Here is a 26,519-nt window from a genome sequence, read left to right as displayed (position 1 = left end):
ACCCCCCGCTTCCTACGCCTATGATTATGAATGTAATCATTAGTTGCAGCTCCTGGCTGAAAGTAACACAACCATTTTAACCCCTATTAGAGATGAACGAGTCGAGATTTTAAACATTTATAGAGAGGATGTTTCCCCGCCGCAGCAGGCTGAGAGACATGACAGGAAAAATCAGGAACTTTAAAACCAGATGAGCTGTAAACAACTTCCAGAAGAGCTGTAGGAGGAAAAAACCAAACAAACAATAAAACAAAAATAAAAATGCTGAGCTTGTTCACAGTTAAAAGCATTTCCAGAAACAAAGCACAGAGGGAAGAGACGACACATAAAACAGCAAAAACAGAAAATGTCACCAAGTATTTTTGATCCAGTTTCTAGTGCAAATATCTTAGTAAACATAAAATAAGACAAAACTAACTTAACTAACTTTTCAGCAACATATATTAGTTTGTTTTAAGTCAATAATTCCTAATATTGATGAAAACGTTTGTAAGATTATTTCATGTATATCATGGGAAAAATGTCTTGTTACAAGTTTAATAATGTGCCAATGAGAAAGTCACTTAATCAATATTAAGGAATTATTGACTTCAATCAAGCTCTTATATCTTGCTGAAAAGTTACTTATAACTTACTTTTGTCTCATTTTAATAAGATATTTGCAGTAAAACCTAGATCAAAATTTTGGTAATAGTTTGTGTTTTTGCAGTAAATGAATCCCTGCTTAGTCTGTAAATAAACGGTTTAGCCCAGTGGTGTCCAAAGTGTGGCCCGAGGGCCATTTGTGGCCCCTGGAATGAGTTTGTATGGCCGCTGATTGCACTTGAAAATAGATTCAAATTTGGCAGATAAAACTGACAAAATATTTTAGGGTGAGATTTTCATTTAGAGTTTATATCGTAAAAGGAAAATGTCCAAAACAAATAATTTTTTTTCATTAGCAGATCCCAGCCACAAAACATCCAGAAACTTTTACTCTGAAACACACTTGTCCTACAAACTACAAAGGCTTTAAAAGAAAATTCTGGTTTCTGCCGCTGGCTATGAACCAAAAATAGACAAAATAGAAAATAATTGGCTCAAAAAGTTAAATAAATGTAAATATTAAGACATATTTCAGACTCATGTTGGTTTCTGTAAAAAATGTAACTGGTTGAATTTATTGTTGTGCAGGTAAAGGAGTGAGAATTCACAATAATAGTATATTTGTATTTTTTTCAAAGGAGAGAAAAAGCTCTGTGGTGCAAAACGTTTGGACACCGGCGGTTTAGCCCATCAGAGCGACTGGCAGGGTTTGTGTTGACAGAATATTCCTTCTCTTCATAACTTAAGTGGAATTGATTCACTTCATTGTCCTATCAGTGATTTTGTTATCAATGCGGTGAAAAAGTTCATCTGCCTGATTAATGTATGATGGGATCTGGATTGTCTGTTTAATGTGCTGAATATTAAACCGCATAAAAATTAAAGGCATCAAAACAGTCTATGTCAATAACATTTAAAAACCGACAGATAATAATAGAATATGATGTAATATTTTTGGCGCCGTCAGTCAAAATGACGGACAACAAAGATGTCTAGTGTGACCTGTGGTGTCTGGGTCGAGTCGGTACCTGCTGGAAGGCCTGGTTGAGCTGGCCCTGCTGGAGCAGCTGCAGGATGTTAGCCTGCTGCGACTGGTAGTCCAGGTGTGCGGTGGGGACGGGCGTCCCGGCAGCGGAGCGCATGGCCTGCATGATGCTGGAGGTGACGACGGCCTGCTGCTCCCTCATCGCCAGGCTCACCTCGCCTTTCACGATGCGCTGCAACTGGCTCAGGATGGAGTCCTGCAGACTGGAGGAGACAGAGTTACTGCCTGAATGCGGAGCTATTAGCGCAGTAGCTAGCTCATCTATAAACTACTGAGGCTGGGAAATGAATTGGCAAACAAGAGACCATATCAAATTTATGTTCTTACATTAGTCCCACGATTGAGATATATTATTTTTACTCAGTTTTATTATTTAATGCAGTCCGTTACCACACATTACCCCTAGCATACATAAATATTGCTGGACAATAAATTGTTAATGTAGGTATGTTTTTTTTTTATTTTTTTATTGAAACTTCTATAAATTAACTTCATTTACCAAAAAAAAAAAAAAAAATATTGGCCAAAATTGGAATTGGTGATCAGCTAGAAAACGGCAATTAATGCAGCTCCATCTAAAAGGTTTATATAATGTATGAGGCAAAGACAATTCTGGTGAGGGACAAAAAAAATCCAAATTATTTATGTTCCATCTTCATTTTCTGTGACGCTTACACTTCTCATGTTTGCTTTATTTTGGTACCAAAACTATTGAAACAAAGTTTGTAATTGCTGAGAAAAACTAAATTAGATTTGGTTATGTTGTTCCAAGCATACTTCAGAAAACCCTAGGAGTGTTTTTAAAGGCGGCGCGTCTCGGTTGCAGCACAGGTACGTACTTCCCCACCACCACCTGCATCTGGTGCTGGACCTCGGCTCGTACGGCGGCAGAGACGCTGCTGGCCAGCTGATCGGTGCAGCTCTGGAAGCCGTCGATCGCCTGCTGCAGCTGGCCGATCACGGGGTCCCGCGCCTCCTGCTCTCTCTGCTTCCGACTCTTCAGGTGGGCCTCCAGCTGCTGGATGTCTGCAGAGAAAACACAACTTAGTAACAGAAAAACACACTCCTCTCTGCTCAGAGCAGGTTGTCATGGTAATGCTGAGTGACAGGACTCAAACTTAAACGTTTTAAGTTTAGCTTAAGCTAATAGATGCTTCAAAGATTTGATAAATTAGATTTATTAGAAACATTTTTAGTTGCTGAGGTGTTTGAAGTTAATAAACTACACAAGAAAACTTTTTAAAAAGTAAATAATATTTTACCCTAAATCCTAAAATGAGCTGTGATAAATAAGTGTGAAAAATATGTCAGACTTTCCACATTTTATATCTTATTTCATTATCTGAAAGCTAAAACTCTGAAATTCTGCATTTTTGCATTAATTTACATCCAGATGGGGACCATTAGTTTTGGTTTATCACTACACAATTTGCATTTTTTACCCCGCAAACCATTAATCATTTTTTAATATTAATTTTATGAATCATTTTTTTAATTACCAAGAGACACAACAGGCTTTCTTAAATACAAAAAAACAGCAGCAAGGCTTTTTGTTAGGTATTTTGTAGTATTATCAACTATTTGTTATACTTTTATTATGTTCTTACTTTATGTACTCTTATTTGTTTTATTCATATCTTTTAAGAAATGTATTGTTAATCATTCTGATTTCCTTTCTCAGAGGGCCTCTGAAGAAGAGCAGAGACAGCAGCTCTTCACAGAACGCCCTGCTTTGACCTGTTAGATAGCTATAAAACCATCGCCGATTCACAACTTGTCCTGTTTGATCCTGGGTCAGGAACTAGATAAGCTAGGGTGAGATAGATTGTATTGTTAGTTAGTGATAATCATTGGTGCTGTAACTGTGTGAAGTGTTTTCCCCTCCCTTTAGAGTTGCAGCGCTCTCTGTGATCAGGGATCCTAAAGACAATAAAAAGAGAGGGGCAGGCAAATGTGCTTTCAGAGCAGTAGGAGATTTGTAACTGGAAGCACATCTCTGTCTGTTCTCCTCGCGAGTATTCAGAATCTAACTCTCTCTTGTCTTTCCTGTGTTATTTAATCTGTGTTAATAGGTGTCAACTCTGACACTTTTCCATAGCTTATTTTGGCCTTATGTCCATTTACTTACAAAATAAAAACAAATAACGTATAAAAACAAAAAAATATATAATAAACGATAATTAAATACAAAATATAATTTTACTTAAATACATACATGAATAACAATAAAAAAGCATATTTTTTTAATACAGAAATAAGAAAAACAAAAATAAATAAAGATCACTTTTTACTGGGCTTAAAACTGGGCCCAGTGTTCATGAACTGGGTTTAGATGTGAAACAAAACATAAAAAATTCTCATTTTTGTTTTACTTTTGGAAAAGAAATATTGATCACTTTATTTTGTTAAATGTAGGTACACCAGTCTTTAGTTGTTAATTTCAATAGGTGAACTCTCGCTCTGCACAGCCTGTTTATAGCTTTTGTGTCCTGCTATCCGTCAAATGACCTTTTTTATGTGAAATAATTGCAACCATATGATGCAGTAAGCGTTAGCTGCGTCAGGCCTGAAGTGATGCAGCAGTTCTGATGCTAATGCTGCGGCTTCAGTCAATATTTAATCACTCCACACTGACTACATTTAAATGGGAAGAGGTGTGCGCTCCCCAATCTTTGTGGATTAAACTTCAGAGACTGCTCATAACAGACATTACTCCATCGCAGGATCTCGTGTCACCTTGTCTTCCTCCTTTCTAGCCTGAATTTAAAGCCGCAGGACATCAAAAAAAAAAAGGATAATAAAAATAAAGGAAAGAAAATCCAGACTTCTCCAACGCGTAACTTTACCGTAAAACGGAGGAAGTGTTTGACTCTGCAGACACGTGGGATGCTTCTCTGCACATTCAGACAGTTTGAGTCTCAAGGCTCCAATCTAGGCGAACCTATAGAGAAGATCTGCTGTCTGTGTGCTCAGATAATGTGTTGTTGCAATAGTAATCCTGCTCAGTACGAGAGGAACCGTACTGAGCAGCTGACCCCTGACACCAACCAGACGGAAAAACACAAAGAACTTCAATACAGAGCCTGAACTCAACACTGAGGATAACAATGCGGGTGGAAAAGCTTTTTCTTTTCTTGCCAGAGCTTTATCGGCCACATTTTATGACTATAAATAACAAAAAATAAACTTGACTGTGAATTTATGGCAGATATTTCAAAGAGAAAAAATGGATGTGTTAAAGAAAATAGAAATATTTTCCCCCCATTTTCTCACTCTATACTCATTCAGACCTGGAAAATATTTCAATGACCTTCAATGACTGGAGCACCAGCAGAGCAAACAAAATCCATACATGGTCGACTTTGATTGCACTGTTGAACAGTTTTTTAATTGTCCCCTTATTAAAATAAAAAGAGATTTTGGAAAAAATAAATAAATAAAAATTTCTACCTTTGGCAAAAAATGAGTTGGGCGAATTATAATCAAACAGGTCAGATTTAAAAATAAAATAAAATAAAACAGCCTAAAAATTGCACTTGGTTGTCTAAGGTCTAGCTAAAATGGGGACAAAAACACGCGCACACACACATATGGTTTGAATACTTGTTAAGTTGTTTTAGAAATAATTTATATAAAAAAATATTAAAATAAAATATTTAAAATGATCATAAATATTGGCTAGAGGCACTTTGACAATATAAAGTTGGATAAAAATGTGTTGATATATTTGGTCAAAAATACTGGGTTACTATGTATTATTATATACTAATAGATTTTTGAAAAATATCTGAGTTTTAAAAGTACAGAAATCTGTTTAGGAAGTTGGTAATTGTATACAGTGTGTTTATTTTGTGTTGAATAAAATAGTCATAGCTGCTTTTGTGCTTTTCGTTTTGAGGTTTTTCATCTAATATTTATTGACTTCAATAAATGTGAGTCAACTACGCTTAAAGAGGCAGTGTCACGTGTTTCCAGGCATTTTATAGCACAATCAATTAACTATGTTAAATTCAATTGTCACAAAAATGCTGCATATATCAAACATGAGTTAAAAGAGACTGAACACCTTGAAATTGGGCCTCTGTCTCTTTAAAACTCCTGCCCTTTCTGAAACTCTTCTGGCTCCTTTATTAACCCTTTATCAATGTATTTACCAGCGTTAAACTGAGCAGTAGCTCCTATAATGACGGCAGTTCCTCAAAGTATTTGCTAATCGCTGCTGGCTAGTCTTAAGGAGCAGGGGAAGAGCTGTGACTTGAATGTCCAACTAGATGTTTTTCACAGCTGAATTGTTGCCATTGTTTTTAAAACATAAAATGATGTAAAGCTAAAAAAACCAGTTGATTTTACATGACACTGACCCTTTAAGACACTGAGTGAAATCATGGATGTAGAGGTGATGCCTTTCAAGGTGAAAGTTACAGATTGTGAGCAGTCCACAGTGTTAATTTGTGCGGCCTTACAGTCCTGCGTGCCCTGCTTGAAGCTGTCGTTGATCTGCTGGAACATGGACTGGCAGCCTCTTTCAAACACGGGCAGCACTGTGCTCTGGAAGACGTCTTTGTAGGCGGCCTGGATGGGGCCCTGCATGGCCTCCGCCGCGGCCCGGCCCATGGCGTCCGTAGTGTTCTGATCCAAACACACGACAAGTTAGAACTAACCCAGTGCTGTCCAAACTTTGTGCCACATGGGCCAAAAATGTTACTTATTGTAGATTTTATGACAATGTATTAGGGGCATCGTAAGTAAAAAAAAAAAAAAGATAAAAGGTGTAGATTTCTACCAAAAAACTTAATAAATTTAGTGATTAATCTCAGAAATTTTCTAGAAAAAAACTTTGAATTTTTCTGAGTTTCAGAAGTCAAGCTTTTGAGGAAAACTCTCTGGATCACATGGTTTTACCTTTTCTTAAATCTTGGTTATAAAAACATGAAAACTTTGTAAGAGAATTATGTTGGTAATAATTTTACCCTGATTGCAAATTAAAACTCTCAATCTGCAAATGTGTATCATTTTTGAAGTGCAGTTGAGGGCCACAACTGGCCCGCGAGCCGCACTTTGGCCACCCCTGAACTAAACAATAAGAGGTGATGAAACTGGTTGGTCTACCTTGGATTTAACCACTTTGATGACGATGTCCTTAATCGTGACCTCCACGGCGGCCATCTTAGCGGCGATCGAGTTGTTCAGCTGCCCCGTCACCGGCTCCAGACTCTTAGAAATGGCTGGAAAATATCAAATAAAGTGAAAGTAGGGGGAAAGATTAGCAGGAGCGTGTCTATAATTAGACGAGCAAAAAAAGACTTTTCTACTCTGAGTGCGAGGCGGGGAAACGTTTCTCCAGAGACGACAGCGTTTTAGTCCGACATCAACACACCTCAGCGCTCTTTGCTATATTTAATTTTACTTACGCTCAGAATTATCTCAAGCATTAAATAACAGCATCATTTATTGATGCACAGCCTGCTCTGCACTTTGACTCGGAGCATTTCAAAGTGACAAAACAAAAAAGCAGCTCATCAGTGACCATGTGAATTTATTTTAAATGCTTCCTGGATGCAGTTCATTATCTGCTGTAAGATTAATGCAGCCATGCGCTGCCATCAGCTAGCTGCCATCGGGTTCTGGAAGGAAAACTGGATCTCGCTCTTCTGGTCAGAAAACACTTCAAAAACCCAGATTCCTAGTGTAAAATTATGACAAAAAAATGACTGGAATAAAACTACAAAGTGTTCAAAACAAGCCGTGAAGTTACAGCTTCCTTAACGTCTTAAAAGGCCAGAAAACCAGAAAATATTTCACAGATCGCCTGGAAAACAGTAAAACAAAAAACTGCTGCATTTTACCCAGGGCTGGGTTAAACAGATTTAAAGTTTATCACAATATTTTGTGCTTTTTGTCGTCTTTAAAAATTCACTGATTTTAGTCCCACAAATACAAATACTGCTTCTTATAAAAGCAGAAGCTGCTTTAATGCACCACTTTGGCAAAGCAAACTGCAACTTTATGACTTTCCTGGAATTTATTGATGCCATAAAAATAGCAAAAATACCAACTATACTGCTATATTTTAGGGTTTGCATACAATCAATTTCAGTTTATTGAGATCAAGTCGTTACTAATCTTCATGTTAATATTTTCAAATCGTGTAAAGTTTTTTTTTTTTTTTTTTAAGAACTCAGGTAGGGCTGAGCCACAAATCGATTTGATTAATTAATCAAATTTTTGGCTTTTGAAGATTTAAATTTTGGAAAAGCTGGATTTGTTTTTCCTCCACTGCAGTTCTTTCCATGGCTCATGGTGATGTCAGCGCGCCCAGAACGGCCATCTTGTTTGAGGTTTTACAGCTTCTATTTATTCAGACTTTAAACGTTAGGGGCACACTGTGATTTTTTTCCTTTAATTACGAGAAAAAAGTGATAATGTTACAATTATTAAAATATTACATTATGCCGCCTGCCCAGTCGGCATCAGAAAGGAGCGGGAGACTGAAAAACTAGAAAATAAAATCTATCTCATCTGACAGTTGTTTCCTGAACAAGTTTGCTACTATTTGTATGCATGTGTAGTGGAGTAAGGTTCCCTTAGTTGATGTTGCTAACTGGAGATTACATTACCTGCTTTTTGCAACAAAAAGAACAAAAACAAAAAAAAAAACTGACAATTGCTTACATTTTAATTGGTTGGAATGCAGCAAGACGGCTTGCATAACTGCACGCAAATTTACACTTCAAGCTTGCAAAATTAGGCATGGTGAATAATAATTAAACTACTGTATTATTTTTTTTAAATTGTTTGACTGTGCTACTATGGATCCCTTGCAAGGTGATGTGACACATGCAAGATCCCGCCACCAGCTTCCAGCTGGAGGGCAAATAGCTGCTGGCTGACAAGGACTAGCATTGGTTTTATTGCTTAATTTTGAATATATGCATGATAGTTTTAATGAGCGAGGGAGAGGGAAGCAGCTCAGTTATGCTACCTTGACTTTGACATCCATAACATGTAAATGTGATGTGGAATTCGGTGTGTTTTGGTTCAGTTACAAAATAAAATAAAAGGCGAACTAAACATCAACTTAGACAGATCATCAGCAGAGCAGGGGTTTAAATCAACCACCGCTGTTAGCTTAGCTAATAGCAGTGGTAGCTAATCTAATCACAGTGATCACTTATTAATAATAGTAAAATAAACATCAAGCCTGAAAACATAAAACTGTAATTGACTGAATGTTCTGTTCTTTGTGTGGAAAATGTTTTTGATGTTGGATTCAGAACCATAAAGTGGCGTTGCGGTCAGTTGCTATGATACAACGATTAGCTTACTTTGCGGAACTGCTTTCTTTAGTTCCTCTCTCAGGACTTTGTCCATCCTGTTGGTCAGCGCCGTGCTGAGGGCGTGGCTCAGCTGCTGGCTCAGCTGCTCGTGAAGCTGTTGCTGGCGGCTCTGATTCTCGGCCAGAGCTCGGTCCAGTCTGCGCTCTGAGGCCACAGAGGGTCAAGGCTCAACGACAGACAGACAAACCTCACAGCAAACACAATGCAGCGCCTCATGTTAGAGGAAGAAACGCGTGGAGGATACGTTCCTGCTCCTGGTGCTTCATCAGAACGTGCTCCACCTGCGCCATGATGGTTCCCGGCATGGTCTCCACCAGAGAACACAGATCCGCTAGCTCCCTCTGCTGGCTGCGCAGCAGCATCAGGAGCTCATCCTGAGTCTCTGTGTTAAACTGCAGAACACCAAATAGAAGTCTGTAATTATTTTGTTGCATTTTATTCAAAACGTAACAAAATAAGCAAATTTTCAATTCAAAAACCCTTTTTGCTGGTAAATTTAGACATATGACCTTAATCTGTCATTTAGGTTATTCAGCCATCAGCTTGGTGCAAAGTGTTATTCTATCCACTAAACTTGTGGACACCAACATTAGCGTGAGCGTCTTTGCTACTGCTGCATGGGCAGCATTGAGATGCCATTTCTAGGCTTGAATAGCATCTCTGACAGGCTAACTCCTTTTAGCACGACGTGAACACAATAATACTTTGTTTTAGCATCAAATCAGATCAGTTTTTCAGGCAGAAATTAACCCCTAGTGGGTCGAGAGAAGCAGCTGAAGATGGACCAAATTACACATTTAAGTGAAAAGTTTAGTATTTTAAGGACAAAAATGACAATAATTCATATAAGTAACAACAAAATAACAAAATCAGACAACATAAAATCTTTCCAAATCATTTTCACACGTTTTAAATGACTTAATAAAAACAGCAGGTGTGCGTCTGTGTCTGGTTAAAACATTTTTGTTTTTCATTTCGTGGCTAGAAAACCCAGAAATTTTACTCAAATAAGAGCAGAGATACTTCATAATAAAAGTACAACATAGCAAAAATAATCCTAAAAGTATATTTTGTCAAAGAATTTACTAAAGTAGATGTAATTAATTAAATTTAACAAGTTACTAGCCAACTGTACCTGACCGGGATCCATGTGCCTGGGCTGAGAAGATTCACTGGAAATGAGAGAAAACGTCCCTCAAAATGTGTAAGCAACATTTCCCTAACTGCTGCATCCATTTTCATTACAACTTTAGCACCATTTAAAGAGAAATATGCAGTTTTAGAGTCAAGAAACAGAGAAATAATCAAGCAGACATTTTGCTTTTTTAGTTTCGAACATACTTGTCATCTTTCTTGAGTTTCCTCTTCAGTTTCGGTGAGCCTCGTGGCGAGCTCTTCCAGTCTTTCACCGGCATCCTGTGAGAGGAGCGAGAGCCGCAGTTCCCAGAGGACGAAGCCAGGCTGGCGATCTCGTCATCAGGATCGCTGCACACAGAAACGTCAAAGTTTCAACAGCGACCGCAGCTTCAGAGGAAGTCTCTGTAATCATGTAGTGAATGAAGCTGCACAGCTTGGCGTCACCTCTGATCAACGCCGACATCCTGGCTGTCGTTCTGGACGAGGTGGTAGGACCGCCGGTGGTAGGGAGAGCTCAAGCGGCGCTCGCTTGACTCGTCTCTCAAACTGCAAGACAGGTGAAACAATTAATTAACGTACAAAACAAAGTTTGAAGTTTCTATCTTTGGTCCTAAAGAGGAGCGATCTAGAGTCAGTTATTAAGCAAGAAACTACAGATCAGGCAACCTGGATCTGGACCTTCAGAGCCACATGAAAACAGTTACAAAGTTGGCCTTCTATCACCTGAGCAACATCTCCAGGTTAAAGGACAAATGTCGTGAAGCTTCTTTTTTTTTTTTCTTTTTTTTTTTTTTTAAAAACATGAAAGTCAGATGAAAATAACGTGGTGCCAAACCAGCCAATCAGATATATAAACCCAATAAGAGGCTAAAAGAAGTTTGTCTATAGTGTAGTGATGGACTCTGACCTGAACCTTAAAGACCACATAAAGACAGTTGCAAAGTCAGCATTCTGTCACCTGAAGAACATTTCTAGGATTAGAGGACTAATGTAGCAGCAAGATCTAGGAAACTCATCCACTCGTTTATCTTTAGTCGCATCGATTACTGCAGCAGAGTCTTCATAGGTCTGACTATAAAAATCAATCCTCCAGCTGCAGCTGATCCAGAACGCTGCTGCTGGTGTTCTGACTAAAACCAGGAAGATAGAGAACATCACCCAGTTCTACAGTCCTTCCAAAGAGAGAATAGATGTTAAAACACTTTTGTTAGTTTATAAATCACTGAACAGCTTATCACCACAATACATTGAAGATTTGCTGCTGTTGTATCAACCTTCCAGACCCCTCAGGTCTTCTGGTTCTGCTCTGCATACCCAGAACCAAACATAGAGAAGCAGCATTCAGACAAAAAAAAACCTGTTAGGTTATCTCCAGTGGATTCACAGACTCTGGGACATAAAGTGATGGAAAGAAAAATCCTATTTTCTGTCCGATGAGCCGTGTTGTCTTTAGTTTTTCATAAAGATTGAACAAAGGGAATGAAACAGACTGACCATTCTCCCAGCCCGTTGTCCCTGAGGCTGTTCCTGGTTTCCCTGGTGATGTCTGGAGCCGCCGGCCATGACGTGTGGCTAACGCTGCCATCCGACGACCCTCCACTGACCCCAGTGTTTTCCTGCGACAACGTGTTCTCCAGAAGAGACGGTTTGTTACTGAGTCTGGACTCCGAATCGTCCGCCATCGACGAGCCGTCAGCACCTCCGAGTTCAAGGGGCAACAAACTACAAGAGAAAGAAAACAACTCGGTTGGTTCTGACTTATTACGATAGACATTAATAATAAACAGGTCAATGATTCTTCCTGCCTCGTTTTCAAATACTTGAGTTTTACAAAATATCTGTGTTGGAATTTTTATGTTTTTAGTTATGTTTGTTTTTTCTGGATTTGTTCTGCTGAAATATTTGAGTTTCAAAAGAGCGAAAGAAAGACCAAGCAAAAGAATGAGAAAAAGAGCGAGAAAAACACAAAAGGAGCAGAAGAAAGAAGGGAAAAAAAGTGAATGAAAGAAAAAAACAAACAAGCAAAAGAACAAGAGTGAAAGAAAGAAAGGAAAAGCAAAAGAAAGAGTAATAGCTAGAGTGAAAGAAAGAGCAAGAGTTAAAAGGAGAGCAAACAAGCTGAAGGAACGAACAAAAAAAAACAAACAAAAGAAAAACAGAAAGAGCAAAATAAAAAGAAAGGAAGAGCAAGAGTGAAAGAAAATAAGAAATCAATCAATCAATGAGTGCTGCCTGGTTGCTTGTACCCGTTGTTGGTGGCGGCGCGCGGCGATGTCAGGAGGTGCAGAGCACATGCAGCGGAGGCCATGCTGTCCGTCTGCAGCGCAGGAAGCTGCAGGGCTTCCAGGCCGTGGCTGCGCTGCAGCTGCAGCGTCTGCGTCGCGATCTCCGGCATGTCCTGCGACATCACGGTGGAGGCGGAGGAGATGACGTCTGGGGAGCGGGCCCGGGTCGGCGAGGTCAGCGGCAGCAGCAGAGGAGAATCTGGGACCTGAGGCGAGTCGAGGCCCAGAGGGCCACTGGGGGAAGCCAGAGCCTGGAGGAAAACAGAGGAGACAGCTGTTTGTCCTGATGATCGGTACAGTCAAAACAAAGAAAATTGATCATCTCCTAAATAAATGACATTCTGTAAATAAATAAATAAATATCCTGTTAAGCACTTTTTGCAATCCAAACACTAATCAAATAATAAAAAATATCACCAGAGCTTTTCATATGTTGATATCAGAAGTACTTTTAAGCTGCAGATGCATATTTTGGTACAAATGATTAAGCGTTCACTAAAGGAATGCTGCTATTGCATTTCAGGCAACAAAATATGCATTTTCCTCCTTTAAAAATGAATGATTTGTTTGTCTTCATTTTTATAGTTTTAAATTTTATAAAATAAGCTTAAGTGGTTAATTAAAAAAATCTGCAGAACCTGGCAAAAATATCGTTTCCCATTAATCGTCAGAATAATCAATAACTAAAATAATCTTTAGTTGCAGCCCTTTGTGTTTTGCAGCTCAAGATCAAATTACTTTTAGATTACTTTGCAAAAGCAGATTGATGAATTACCAAAAGCTTCAATCAAAGAGGTGGAGGACATGGAACTTTTCTGTAACAACAATTTTAGTAATGGATTATTCTAGAGGCAAATTTTTTTACCACATTGTCCAGGTTCTTAATTTAACCACTAAAGCTTTGACATACAATATTAGAAAGACATTAAAAGACGCATTTAAACAATTAATAAAGTTCATTTTTAAATGAGAGAATTCATATGTTATTGCCTAAAATGCAGTAACAGCAATTCTTTAGTGAAATTGAACTGAATAAAGTTTTGACTGAAACACATTTACAAATATGTTTTTTATCTTAAATGCAAACATTTTATTAAAACTTTTACAACAGGAATTTCCTCTATTAGGAAGTGAAATCTGAGAAGCAGTCAGGAGTCGGCGTTATGTCGTACCTGCAGATTCTCCAGTCCGGGCAGCAGAACTGCAGGTGCAGCCCTCGGACTGCTGGTGGCGACAGAGAGTCCCAAACTGCTGCCGCCGTTGTTTTCTCCTCTGATGGGACTCTGACTGATATCGTCCATGGCTCTGCAGAGAAACAAATCACCACAAATCATATGGAGGAAGTGCTCTCTGTGATAAATATCAATAATATTCACAGAGACGCTCACCTATTTGTCGAGTCAGAGTTGCTGCTGATGGCTGTAACAATAGTCAGACTGCTGGCGCTGCTGCCAGGAGACGCAGGAACCTACAGAGTCACAAAACTTATATTATGCTGTCAAAAAGATGCAGAGTTACAAAAAATTATGAATAACCAGAGCTGGGTAGAGAAGCCAAAAATTGTACTCAAGAGTATCACTAATTCAACATATTTTTACTCAACTAAAAGTAAAAAGTAGCCGTCCAAGAAATTACTCGAGTAAGAGTAAAAAAGTACTTGGAGAAAAGTCTATTCAAGTACTGAGTAACTAACCAAAACATAAATGAATTCATATTTAAAAATTACACCATTAGACACACCAAAACATAAAGCTCTGTATAAATATTATTTTAAAAGACCAAATTAGAATAATTTGTATAAATACTATAATTACCAGACAAAAAAAAATCCTAATCTTTTTTTTTTCTTCAAAACAGAACTTATGAAACTTTAACAAAAACTGCAGGCATGTGTCTACACTGGTGAATTTTTGTTTAAAACATGTTTTTCATTCAGAGTAGAGAATCCAGAAATTTTAAAAGAGTAAAACAAAAAAATCTAATTTAGTAGTAATACTTCATCATTTAATTACTCAAATAAAAGTAACAAGTACAATGTAGTGAAAATACTCCTAAGTACATTTTTCCAAAACGTTACTCAAGTAGATGTAGCTAGTTACTACCCAACTCTGCAAATGACACCCTAAAAGATTGGAGTTACAATCAGTACCGAAGTGCTTGGTGTCATGAAGGCGTCAGGAGTCATCAGCTTGGGCATCGACCCGCCGGATGCCCCAGAGTTGGACAGGAAGTCAGAGGGAACAGGAAGTGAGGGGATCTTCCTCAGGTCGGACTGCGAGCCACTTCCAGAATCTTTGTCGGAGCTCTGGTCGGTGAGGTGGTCCGGAAACCCAGCTGGGGAAAAACAAGCACAAAGCAGAATTAAAGACAGAAAACAATCTGGACTGATATCGTTCTGATAACTGATATTTACCTATTAAATTTAATTTATTTAGAGTGGGAATTTAACATACTAAAATAATTAATTGTAAAGATCTTAATGCGTGAATTTTTTTAAAACACAATTAATCAGATTTTTTTTGTACAAAAGTTCCAAGTGGAACCTTTGTATTTGTGCGTTTCTGGCAAGGCTAGATGCACAAGCTACATCTGCTAACAGCAGCTATAGTGGTTTCTCTGGGCCCAACGGGGTTAATTTCTGCCTCAAAAACAGGTCTGATTGGACGCTGAAAAATACTGTAGTTATGTTCAAGTTGTGCTAAAAGGAGTTAGCCTACCTGCGAAGCTATTCAAGCCTAAAATAGCATCTCAATGCTAAGCATGTAGCAGCTAACGCTAATGTTAGTGCCACAGTCCAGATTTCTAAAGAAGCTAAATGAATCATCAGGAGTTCCTGAAACATTTGAAAGTACTTTGACTTTCAAATTTCAAATGACTGAAGAACTGAAAAATATATATATAGCTCAATCGACTGGATATCTTCCATATTACTGCTTCTTTAATGTCCGTCTTTCCATCCATCCATCAATCAATCATGTCTTTATGCTTCGTATTATTTTATTAACTAGTACTGATGCGTCCATCAATCAGCAAACTTCATCTAATCTAACTGCACAGTTCAACATTAACTTACCAAAACCATCTTGGGAGTCAGAGTGGGGAATAAAACCCGGCGTATTGAACCCCGCGTTGGGCTGAAACCAGATCTGGACGTCCTGCAAACTCCTAAAACACAAACATGGAGACAAACACATTCAGAGAAATGTTGATTTAAACCTTTTTTTACTGCAAAAACCACAAAGATTCATCTTTACAAACAAGTAAACACTAAAGTAACTCTTTCTGCAGTGACTCTGCTGATTGATTTTGCATAAATAACTGTCACTAGTCACAGTTCTGGATTGAAAAAGTCAATAGTTTTCAACCACTGTTTTTGGTAAATGAATAGTCGCATTTACCAACTCAGATGTCATTTAAAAATTGTAGTTTATTGTTTCACCATCAGGTTAGCCGCATCCAGACAGACAGAAGAAGAAAACTTACTTTGTGTGAACACAGTAGAGTTTAATTTGGATCCCAGATTTGGACTCTGCAGGTCCTTGAGTGCCCTCTAGTGGAGAAAGCAGGAAAAGCTGGTTAAATCAGGATCAATGAGTGTTTGTATTTAACATTTTTCTGATTTTATCTCACATTTTCTGGTCAAAACATTGACCATTAAGTGATGCCAATTCCCACCTGCAGGTGGCAGTATTTTAGGTTTACTACACTGCTGCCTCGTCCATCTGAGTTAAATTTGTGGTCGACTCAGTGCCAAAAATTTAAAGTATAAAAGCGCTTGTTTTTCCCCTCAATTTTTTTTTCCTCTGTATAGATTCTGAACAGGGTTTAAAGAGGAAAAAATACAGCAAACTTTCTTGCAAATATTTCTAAAGTATGAAATAAAAAAACATTTTTGGAGCAATAAAAATACAATTTCAGTCACTTTTATTGAAAACACATGGCCAAGTTTAATAAATTTATTAAAAGCCGATCTGGATGCATCAAAGCCTGTTAGGTTTGCATTTTCTATGGTAAGTCTTATTCGTCTGTAATAACTTTGCCCAGTTTAACGTAAAAATAAAAAGTCTCCATCTGCATCAACCACCTGTGGTGAAGGGGATGAATTTGTCTCATCTTGAACTGGAATAAACAATAAATCAATTAATCACATGATAAATTAAAATGAGCTCAATAATTTCCATATGCATGATTTATTGTTTTTCTCTTTCTACCAAAACTGGATGATAAAGTTTTCAGTCTGGTGTTTTAGTCTCAACAAACCGTTTTTCTTGAAGGATAATTTTGTTTAAAGAGACATTATAATTAATTTTATTTGTTGTTTCTGCTATTTTGTTTATTTATTTTGGATATTTAAAATGTCTTCAAGTTTTAGTGTTAAATATTCATTAGAAATTAAAGTTTAATGATCTTTGAGTGTGTTATTGCATTATTATGCCATTATCATTATATTACTTGAAAATAGTCTCAAAACAATAATATGATCGTTTATCGCAATAATGTTTGTGGGCTGCACAAAATCAGTCTACGTGCCACAAATGGCCCCCGAGTCGCACTTTGGACACCTCTGTTCTAAAGTAAATCTGAAAAATATAAAGGAGCCAATGTGTTTGTTTCTATTTCGACTGAGAATCTTTCCAACTCAGATTCACTGGAATGACTGGCTCCAGGTGTGGCTGCGGAAAGCGCCCACCTGTCGACATGCTCTCGCTCTCCTCCTCCGCTGGCAGAACCTCGGTGTGCCTCAGGCGGCTGTGGGTCACGTCGCGCACCCCGAAGCTGAGCACAGGGTGGGTGAGCAGGAACTCCGACACGGCCGTGAAGCTCGCTTTGCCCTTCTCCAGGTCCTGCCGCAGCTCCATCACATAGAGGACCTGAAGGAGGACGATATGGATTCACCATCAGGCGCCGCTCACATCACATCTGTATCGGCCCCAGCATGGTAAAAACCTCCAGATCGGGTAGTAACTAGTTACATTTACTCAAGAAACTTTTTTCGGGGGAAAATGTTATAAAAAAATTTTTTTTTGTTACTTATTTGAATTACTGTAACTTTTGTTCTTCAATGACAATTATAAAGTTAAGTAGAAATTAACTTTATAACTGTATAATTTCCACTGCAGAGTTAGTTTCAGCTTAACTTTTATAATCTGTTCAGTCTGATGATGTAATTTTTAAATATTAAATGATTGATAATTTGATCAGTTACTCGAGTTACTTGAGTAGACGTTTTACCAAATACTTTTTACTTTTGAGTAAAAATATGTTGAAATAGTTCTACTCTGACATGAATAAATTTTTTATGTACTCTTCCCAACTCTGGCAACAATGTTCCCAAATATGACGGTAGATCGATTCAGTCTAATTCTATGCTTTGTGCTCTGAGCACCATCATGCTTATTATTTATTTTACATTATATTTAGAATTCATAATTTCACTTTGTGAAGCATTTGAAAAAAGATTTTGTGAAGTTTATGATTCACCATGGTAGTCAATCTATTTGACTACCATTATTATTTAATGGTTATTATTATTTTATTTATTATTTATTTTACATTGGCTGTTTCACTCCTAGCTGCTCTGACAATTAACCAATTACTAAATTAGATTATTTCAATCGATTAATCATGATTAAGTTTCAATCCTACTTTAAACACTACACCACTCACCTTTCTTTGCACATCAGTGAGGATCAAGTATTCAGCAGCAAGATCTAAACTGGCCTTCAGACTGGGAAGAACCGTAGAGTTGAATGGATCTGGAGAAAACCTAGAAGAAGAAGAATGGATAGCGTTGGTATAACAGTTAGAATAGAAGAAAAATGTAAGCTTTGCATGCTGTATTTTTTGTTTTTAGGAGCTGCACTTGGTCTGTCATGAAACAAAATGTGTTGGATGATAAAATGTCCCAGAAGTTCTTACAAACGATAATATTGTTGTTTTGAGACCACTATAAAGTAATATAACTTTAAGAATGTGTTTAAGAGCACATTCTTAAAAATCAATAAACTTTAAAATTTAATAAACATTTAATACAGAAACTGGAAGACATTTTAAATATTACAAAATAAGTAAAACAACAGAAACAACAAATAAAATTAATTATGAAGTCTGTGTAAACAAAACTGTCCTTCAAAAAAAGGAGCTAGTTGAGACAAAAGCACCAGACTGAAGACTTTTATTATCCAGGTTTTTGGTAGAAAGAGGAAAACAATAAATCAGTCAAATGAAAATTATGAAGCTCATTTTAATTTATCTTGCCATTAATTGATTTTTTTATTATTGTGACAGGTGTAGTTGCAAGTAGGAAAAACATCTGTTGTTTAAGTTACCTGATGGTTTGCAAGCAGGTCCAGGAAACTGTGCACCACAGCTTCAACTCCTGGTTCTGGTCTGCTCCAGTTATGAGAAACCTCCAGAACGGAACTCTTCAAACATAAAAACAGGGAAAAAAACGTTAGTGAAACTCCAGACAGAAACTCAGAGGAGCGTCAACGTTTCAGTGAACCGACTCTGGGTCCTGCCGCTTGTGGTTGTCACAGAAGAGAAGACAGGAGAGAGGACGTCCTTCGTGAGGTCGGAGTTCATGGAGACATCTGGACGACAGAACAGGAGCAGAAATGTAAACTGGATCAGCAGCAAAATGTTGTTGATGATCGTGGTTAACCCCCTCGCTCCTACCTGGGCTTATCTTGTCCTCCTTCTATGTAGATCTGCCAGAACTTGATGTAACCGTCGTGGCTCGCTGTGGCCAAAACGGTCCCATCAGGGGACAGAGCACCTTCACTGACTCTCTGCAGGAGCACACAGTTTTATATATTAACAGAAAACAAACAGCAAAAAACAAAATCTTTTGCCAAATAAAAATATCTTATAAGGAGTATCTGACATATTTTATCTTCTGTAAATGCTCCGTTTTTGTGCCGTGACTTCTTGGGAAAGATAAAATCCAGGTACCTGTGTGTGTCCTTTAACTATAATGAGGCCATCTTTGATTTCTGAGGCATCAACTGGCCAACTGCTGTTATTGGCTCTCAAAACTTCGAGGTCCCAAACCTCAGCCTGGAAAAGGGAAAGTTAATGTAAATAAAGGAAAATGGAGAAATCTCAAGTTTATGTTTATTTTCTACTAATATTGATGCAAACCTATGGAAACACATTTCTGCCATATAAAAAAGAACTAAAGCACAACAGGAAGTCACAATTCCGAATGTTAAAGTCATAATTTCAACTTTCAATCTCATAATTATGGGGTACAAAGTCACAATTATGAGATTCAAAGTTAAAATCATGAAATAAAAGAACGTAATTATGAGATTTAATGTCATAGTTTTGTCATAATTACAAAAATAAGTCATAATTTTAATTAATTTAAGGTCATAATTATGACAGAAATTCAAAATTATTTAATTTTGCAATTACGGTTTTGTATCTCAAAACTATAAATTTACATCTACATTTCATAATTTTTACTTTGAATCTCATAATTTTGAATTTGAAAGTCAAAATTATTACTTTTATTCTTGTAATTATGACTTTGTATCTCAAAACTGTGACTTACTATTTCATAATTTTGACTTTAAATAAAACATCAAAATTTTAACTTTTAAAGTTGAAAATATAACTTTTATTCTTGTGATAACTTTAAAACTCGTAATTATAACTTCCTGTTGTGCTTTTATTTTTTTCTTTTATGACAGTAATGCACTTCCATACAACTGCAAACCCTCAAGTTTGTCAGACTTTTTTAGTTAAGTTTTTAGAACTTTCATCCTGTTTTTAACAATTGTAATATTTAAATTAGAATTAAGAGAATAGCTGCTGAAATGTCCTGGATATTTTCTGTCATGTAGGATTTTCTGATTCGTGTTCAGAGCCGTTTACCCTGTCCTCATGCAGGAGTGCCAGCGTCTGGCTGGTGTCGTCCTGATTCTCCTCGCTGTCTTCCAAGATGTAAGGGCACCAGATGAGGCGTCTGTGGGAGTTCAGTGGAGCGTCTTCTGGACGCTGAATATGAACCACTATCTGATCCCTGTTTGGTCCAGGTTAAAGAAAACTCGAGGGAAGGAAAACATCCATCTCCGCTGTCACAGAGTTTAAGATCTTAATCTTAAGATTATTTAGTGTTATTTGTGCAATACTAAATAAAGGTAGATATCTGGAATTTGATATACAGAGGTAACGTAGTTGACTAAACTAAACAAAATAAAAACTCAAAATAAGAAAGCATTTTTGTTAACTGACATAAATAAAAATGCCAATTAATGAGGAAAAACTATAACAAACTGAGTTTATAAAACCAACTAAAACATACTGAAATCACAGTTATAATACCCTGTGTTATTTGTTTTTCTATTTGTGAATTTATTAGCTTTTCAAACTGATATGAAATTATTTTTTCCCCACACAAGCAGTTGACATCATGTAGCTCCCAATTACGGCTTTCCATTCTGGAGGCGATTACGCTAGTGTGGGAAATGGCGAAAGTTGTGATAAAACGCTGTTGGTTGTTTAACAATAACTGAATACATTTTTTGAAAATGGCATCTTCAAAAAATACACACTGCAAAAAACACAAAATCTTTCCAAGTACTTTTGGTCTAGTTTCTAGAGCAAATATAATTTTATATGAATAAATAAATAAATGAGCAAATGTAATTTTCAACGCGATATAGCAACTTGTTTTAAGTCAATAATTCCATAAAATTGTAGAAAAGGTACTTATTTCATTGACAGTTTATTTCACTTATAGCAAGACATTTTTCCAAAGTTATAAGTGAAATATCTGTCAGTTAAAATAGCACTTTTTCAACAATATAAAGGAAATGTTTACTTAAAACAAGCTGCTATATCTTGCTGAGAAGTAACCAATAAATTAGTTTTGTCTTATTTCAAGTGCAGTAAGATATCTGCACTAGAAACTGCACTTTGGCGACAAAGTTACTCTGTAAGATTTTGTGTTTTTGCAGTGCAGCAGTTTGACCTTTCTGAATTCTGCACCTAAAAATTTACCAAAGTATGAAAAAACAAAAACTACAGCCATAACTAATAAAGACTGGACTAAAACTAAACAATATTTACCTAATAAAAACAACGAAACTGAATTAGACAAATTTCACAACAAAATAAAACTAAACTATAATGAAAAATCCCAAAACGTAGCATTTTTCTGCTGCTTCCTGTCAGGATACAGTATTTTGCTTCTCGTGAGTGTGAGATGCCAGACCATCAGGTTTCCCGCCTCATCCACGCAGCCCAACAGAGAGGAGTCGAGGTGGGCGAAAGCGAGATCCGTGACGGCGCCAGTGAAGCCCTTCAGCAAGGAGCGCTCACTGAAATCCAAACTCAGCACGCGAATCATGGCGTGGTTGTTGGCTCCTGAACAAAAACACGCAAAAATCAACCAAAGAATCTGAATCCATGGAGAAAAATAGCTGCTCAACTCTTCATATGAAGTTGGGATGTTGTGAAAAATATAAACAAACACAGAATATGATGATTTGCAAATCCTTTTCCATCTAGATTAAATTGAATTCACTACAACAAGATATATGATGTTCCAATGAATATTGCAAATATTTGAACATATATAAACATTTGAACATTAAATATATTGTCTTTGTAGTGAATTTAATCGAACATAGGTTGAAAAGGACTTGCAGATTATCTTATATTCTGATTTTATTTATGCTTCACACAAACGTCCAAAGGAGAATCTGCCAACAACACTCAACTGTTGTTTCTGGTTCCAGTAGTAAATAAAGTCTGTGTGACATTTTAATCAAATAATAATCATTTTAAATTTTAAATAATCAAATAATCATTTTAATCAAAGTAAATTTGTCAAATATTTCTTCTCTCTCCTCTGATGGCTTAGGCGAGGAAGGAGTTGGACACGGCTATCAGTCGGCCGTAATAATACTTATGCTCCCAGTCGTACTTGGCGACAGGTTGAATTTTAACCTGAATGAAGAGTTTAAATCAGATAAAAATACAAGAAAATAGGAAAAAATAATCATAACTCCAAAATATTCTTAGGTTTTAATGAGGACTAAACAAGAGTGATCTCTCCTCAATGAAAAAGATTCATGAGAGCAGCAGGATTTAATGTGGTTCTGATCCAAACTCACCTTGTTGCTGCCCCGTGCCTTGCTGTTGATGCCTGAGTCCTGACTCGCCACGATCTCCACGTTGTTTAAGACGATGGGGATGCAGGTACTCCCATCATCACCAGTCAGGCAGCTAGAAAACAACAGAGAATATCCATTTAATTTGACATGCAGCTTCCATATCTTTACAAAAACGGACACAAAATGGCTGCCATAGAGATGAAGAGTAGCCACTCACATCCTCTGGCTCTCCTGGACGCTGCCGTCAGTGGAAATGGGTCTGGTGGATTCAGATATGCTGGTCCCCAGAAGTCCTGCTCCCAGTAAACCGTTCAGCTCTCCGTTGAAGGACAGTTTTCTCTGATCGTCGCTTGGTTGCATATCTGAGAAATACAATTAAAAGCTATGTTTACTTCAGAAGGAGCAGGGAAAGCAGCAAAGCGATTTGATTTTTCTAGAAGTTCTGATCCGACCCAATTGGAGATCCCATTGGCAATTGGAGATCTGACACTCAATTCTAGCATTAATTTCTAGCTGAGGAAACTCCTTTGATACAGAAGAAACATCAACTTTTCAAATGTTTTTCTTCACTTTCATTCACTGTTCAATAATTATTACATTCATTTAGCATAAATGGTGCCTCATACCTAGGCCTGCTGCAATAAACAATAAATCAATGAATCACATGATCAATTAAAATTAAAAAGAAATTTACTACACTAAATAAATAAATAAATAAAGTCATTTATGTGATGCATAGGTGTGTGTGTTCAAATAATCTCTGTGGTGAAGCTGAATTAGGTGCAGCTTGAGTTCAGGAGTCTGACAGCTGAAGGGAAGAAAGTGTTCCTTAGCCTGGTGGTTTTGCTCTGGCTGCTGCTCAGCCTCCTCCCTGAGGGAGCGGCTGGAACAGTCTGTGTGCAGGATGGGTGGAGTCCTTCATGATGAAGAGCGCCCATCGTACTGTGGAGGAAACACTGCTCTCCACAGTCCTCTGTGCAGCCTTAACCAGCCTCTACAGAGCCGTCCTTTCAGCAGCAGTGCAGCTGTCGTGCCACACTGTGATGCAGGTGCAGAGAACGCTCTCCACCACACAGCCATAAAAGCTCCTCAGGACTGAGTTCCTTAGTCCAGCTCTCCGCAGCTTCCTGAGGAAGTAGAGACGCGGTGGACCTGCCTGACCAGATAGGAGGTGTTGGTACTCCAGGTGAGGTCACTGGATATATGCACGCCCAGGTGCCAGTAGCTGGAGGCCTCAGCTGTTCCTCTGATGTACAGGGGCTGAAAAGGATTCTTATTCCTTCTGAAATCCACCGCCATCTCTTTGGTTTTCTTCAAGTTGATGCAGAGGTAATGTTCTCTGCATCCACCTTCTCTCTGGACTCATCACTGTTTGTGATGCATCCCACTACTACTGTGTCGTCTGAAAACTCCACTATGACAGCTTGGGTGCCTTGCCAAGCAGTTATACGTCATCAGAGTGAAGAGGACGGGTCTCAGCACTCTGCCCTGCCGCAAGCCAGTGTTAAGGGTGATGAAGGAGGAGACGTTGTTGTGGATCCTGACAATCTGAGGTCTGTTGGTCAAGAAGTCCAGAATCCAGTTCCCCAGTGTGGGACTCTGTCCAAGAGAGCAGAGCTTCTGCACCAGGGTCTGTGGGGTTGACGGTGTTGAAGGCTGAGGAAAAATCCAGAAAGAGCAGACGGATGTAGGAGTTCCTGCTCTCCAGGTGGGTGAGGGCTGTGTGGATCACTGATGAGATAGCATCAGCAGTGGAACGGTTCTTCCTGTAGGCATACTGATGGGGTTCCACAGTGAAGTGGACGAAGTCTTTAATGTGGGTCATGACTAGCCTCTCGAAGCACTTCATGACTACTGATGTTAAGGCTATAGGTCGGTAGTCATTCAGGCCTGTCACTGTGGAGCCCTTGGGGACAATAGTGGTGGTCTTTAAGCAGGTGGGCACAGATGCCAGTGACAGTGAGGTGTTAAAGATGTCTGCCAATTCCACATCAGCACCTCAGGCAGTTGATGTGTGCAGTCCCTCAGTACCTGCCCTGGGATGTTTCCGGGGTTAGGGTTAGGTGATTTCCTGGAGGGTCTTCTTCACATCTGCTGTTGTCACACAAAGAGACGTGTCACCAGGTGGTGGCACAAGTATCCTCAAAGCAGATCCTCAAAGCGGGCGTAGAACTTATTGAGTGCATCTGACAGTGAGGGCTCCCTTTGGCATTGTACATCCTTAATGTTGCAGTTATTGATGCACTTGATGCCCTTCAACATGTGCCAGGTATCAATGGTGGTGAAGTGACCTTGAATTTTCTGGGCGTATGTGGCTTTGGCCCTCATAATGCCCGCAGTCAGTTCTTTCTTCACTTCTTGGAGTGCAGATGCCTCGCCTGTCCTGATAGCAGCATCCCTAGCTTTCAGCAGAGGTCTCACCTCAGCATTCAGCTAGGGTTTCTGGTTCGGGTAACAGATTATCTGAAGGTTAAATTATGAAAATCAGAAACCGTTCCACCACTTTAAGACAGAGGGAACAGCACCCAATTGTTGATTTTTAGCCATCAGATATTGTATCCCAGTTTAACACAGGTTGGACAGTATCTGATGGGCAGCATTGAGAATTAAGCATTCTCCTGGTTTTAGGTTACATAGAGCTATAAGAATGGCATAGTGCATGTATTGTTGAGAAAATAAATTTAAAATAAGCTAGTTTTAAAACTTAACATGTCTTGATTCAAATGGCCTAAATTGTGGTTTTAAATCAGTTACTTGTTCTGGCCTATTGACCTTTATTTTACCTGTAGTTCCAGCAGATGGTTTGCTGGGATCGTTTGAACTGCCTTTTGTCTGTGAGAAAACAATACAGTGGAAGTTCTGGCTTTTCACACTCATCTGTGAAAGGCCGTAAACACGGCAGGGGTTTTAGGCTTCAGATAGAGGGTCAGAGATAGCTCCTGGTTGGATGAGCAAAGATACGCCTTATTTGAATAAATTAAATACAAGAGGATAAAACTTTCTACACAGAAGTAACAAATCAAATTTTGCGCTTGCAACTTCTCCAAAGACGTCTTTGCCTTTTCTTTTTGTCTCAGGTAATCAATGTATGTTTCTGTTGTTCTGCAGTTTCTGGTGTAAGTTTGTGCATTGTCTTACTTTTAAGTTTATGCATAGTCTTATATTGGATTAAATTCTGTAATTCTGTGATGTCATCACGCATTCTTGTTTTCCTTGTGGCTACACGTGGCCTGCCGAGAGGACCTGGGATCTAAGGAAGAGAGAGAGCCAAACTTTTTTCCAAAGTTAACTATTTTAGAAATTCTTCCTTAACAGTATGCATACATCTGTATACATACATACATACATACACCTCTGTGTGTGTGTGTGTGCTTGTGTGTTTATGTCTTATGAGAGCGCAGTTGCAAAACGTGAATAATGCGAGACAACGTCGCTGAAACACGTTGTTTGGCCTTTCACAGTGTCCGTAGTTGTGGGCGCTGAACAAGCAAGCGCGCATTTTGCGGTGCGGAGGAGGTGCGAGGAGACGCTGGGGGAGCCGTATCTGATGGGGAAACGCGAATTGACGTAACATGGCCAGGTTTTCGTTAGGCAAAGTACGGCATAGTTCTTCATCTCTACAGAAACACTCAGACTCAGATGTAACAAATCCACTTTGTTATCCAGTGAGCGAACATTGGTCAGAAAGAGAGTCGGAATTGGTGGCTTCCTAGCCTTCAGCTGGGTCAAAGCGCCCGCTTCCCCCTCTTCTCTTTTCGGGCACAACGTTTCCATTTGACCGTTGCTCATCGTTGCTGATGTTTATGTAATAACTGCTAAAAAAATAAATAAATTACCACAATCCTCTATTCTGATTTTAAAATATATGTAATATTTATCGAGTCAAATTTGATTTAATCTCTATTTTTGAAGCAGTCTCCACCACGGCGGGCCTTTTTCTGGTTCGGTCATTTCTCGCTAGCTACGCTAGCTTGAGGAGCAAAGCGACTTGATAAATTTGACT

General features: G+C 38.3%; 1 protein-coding gene and 1 long non-coding RNA gene across 2 annotated transcripts in view; both read right to left on the bottom strand.

Annotated features, from left to right (window-relative positions):
- Window positions 1-677: 677 nt before the first annotated feature.
- On the bottom strand, window positions 678-22,334 carry edc4 (enhancer of mRNA decapping 4). The gene is made up of 25 exons (XM_015036014.1): window positions 22,250-22,334; window positions 21,578-21,764; window positions 20,271-20,418; window positions 19,344-19,448; window positions 19,068-19,180; window positions 18,899-18,982; window positions 18,719-18,814; window positions 18,057-18,156; window positions 17,080-17,260; window positions 15,873-15,939; window positions 15,463-15,554; window positions 14,539-14,723; window positions 13,778-13,857; window positions 13,562-13,694; window positions 12,351-12,640; window positions 11,599-11,826; window positions 10,549-10,650; window positions 10,309-10,452; window positions 10,103-10,139; window positions 9,212-9,359; window positions 8,956-9,111; window positions 6,740-6,855; window positions 6,094-6,259; window positions 2,470-2,656; window positions 678-1,833 (listed from the first exon to the last, which is right to left on the bottom strand). Exons 2-25 carry the CDS (start codon window positions 21,745-21,747, stop codon window positions 1,578-1,580), a joined length of 3,384 nt encoding a protein of 1,127 aa, XP_014891500.1. The 5' UTR covers window positions 21,748-21,764; window positions 22,250-22,334; the 3' UTR covers window positions 678-1,577.
- Window positions 22,335-23,951: 1,617 nt separating this feature from the next.
- The window catches only part of LOC106949639 (uncharacterized), a 342,173-nt gene continuing 339,605 nt past the window's right edge, over window positions 23,952-26,519 (bottom strand). Inside the window, exon 3 of the long non-coding RNA XR_001425415.1 lies at window positions 23,952-24,889. This is a non-coding gene — a long non-coding RNA (uncharacterized LOC106949639). The remainder of the gene's footprint in view (window positions 24,890-26,519) is intronic.

Source organism: Poecilia latipinna, unplaced genomic scaffold, assembly GCF_001443285.1.
Source record: "Poecilia latipinna isolate Pla-1442-1.1 unplaced genomic scaffold, P_latipinna-1.0 Scaffold354, whole genome shotgun sequence".
In the NCBI taxonomy this organism is placed as follows: domain Eukaryota; kingdom Metazoa; phylum Chordata; class Actinopteri; order Cyprinodontiformes; family Poeciliidae; genus Poecilia; species Poecilia latipinna.
This window is presented reverse-complemented; position numbering and strand designations above follow the sequence as displayed.

What these genes read in the sequence shown, in the direction of transcription:
- edc4 (XM_015036014.1), bottom strand. Translation starts at nt 21,747, where the DNA reads ATGATTCGCGTGCTGAGTTTGGATTTCAGTGAGCGCTCCTTGCTGAAG. An exon ending in CACTCCTGCATGAGGACAGG is followed by an intron (nt 19,449 to 20,270) that starts GTAAACGGCTCT and finishes TCCCTTTTCCAG; the next exon opens with GCTGAGGTTTGGGACCTCGA. An exon ending in GAAGCACCAGGAGCAGGAAC is followed by an intron (nt 9,112 to 9,211) that starts GTATCCTCCACG and finishes CTGTGGCCTCAG; the next exon opens with AGCGCAGACTGGACCGAGCT.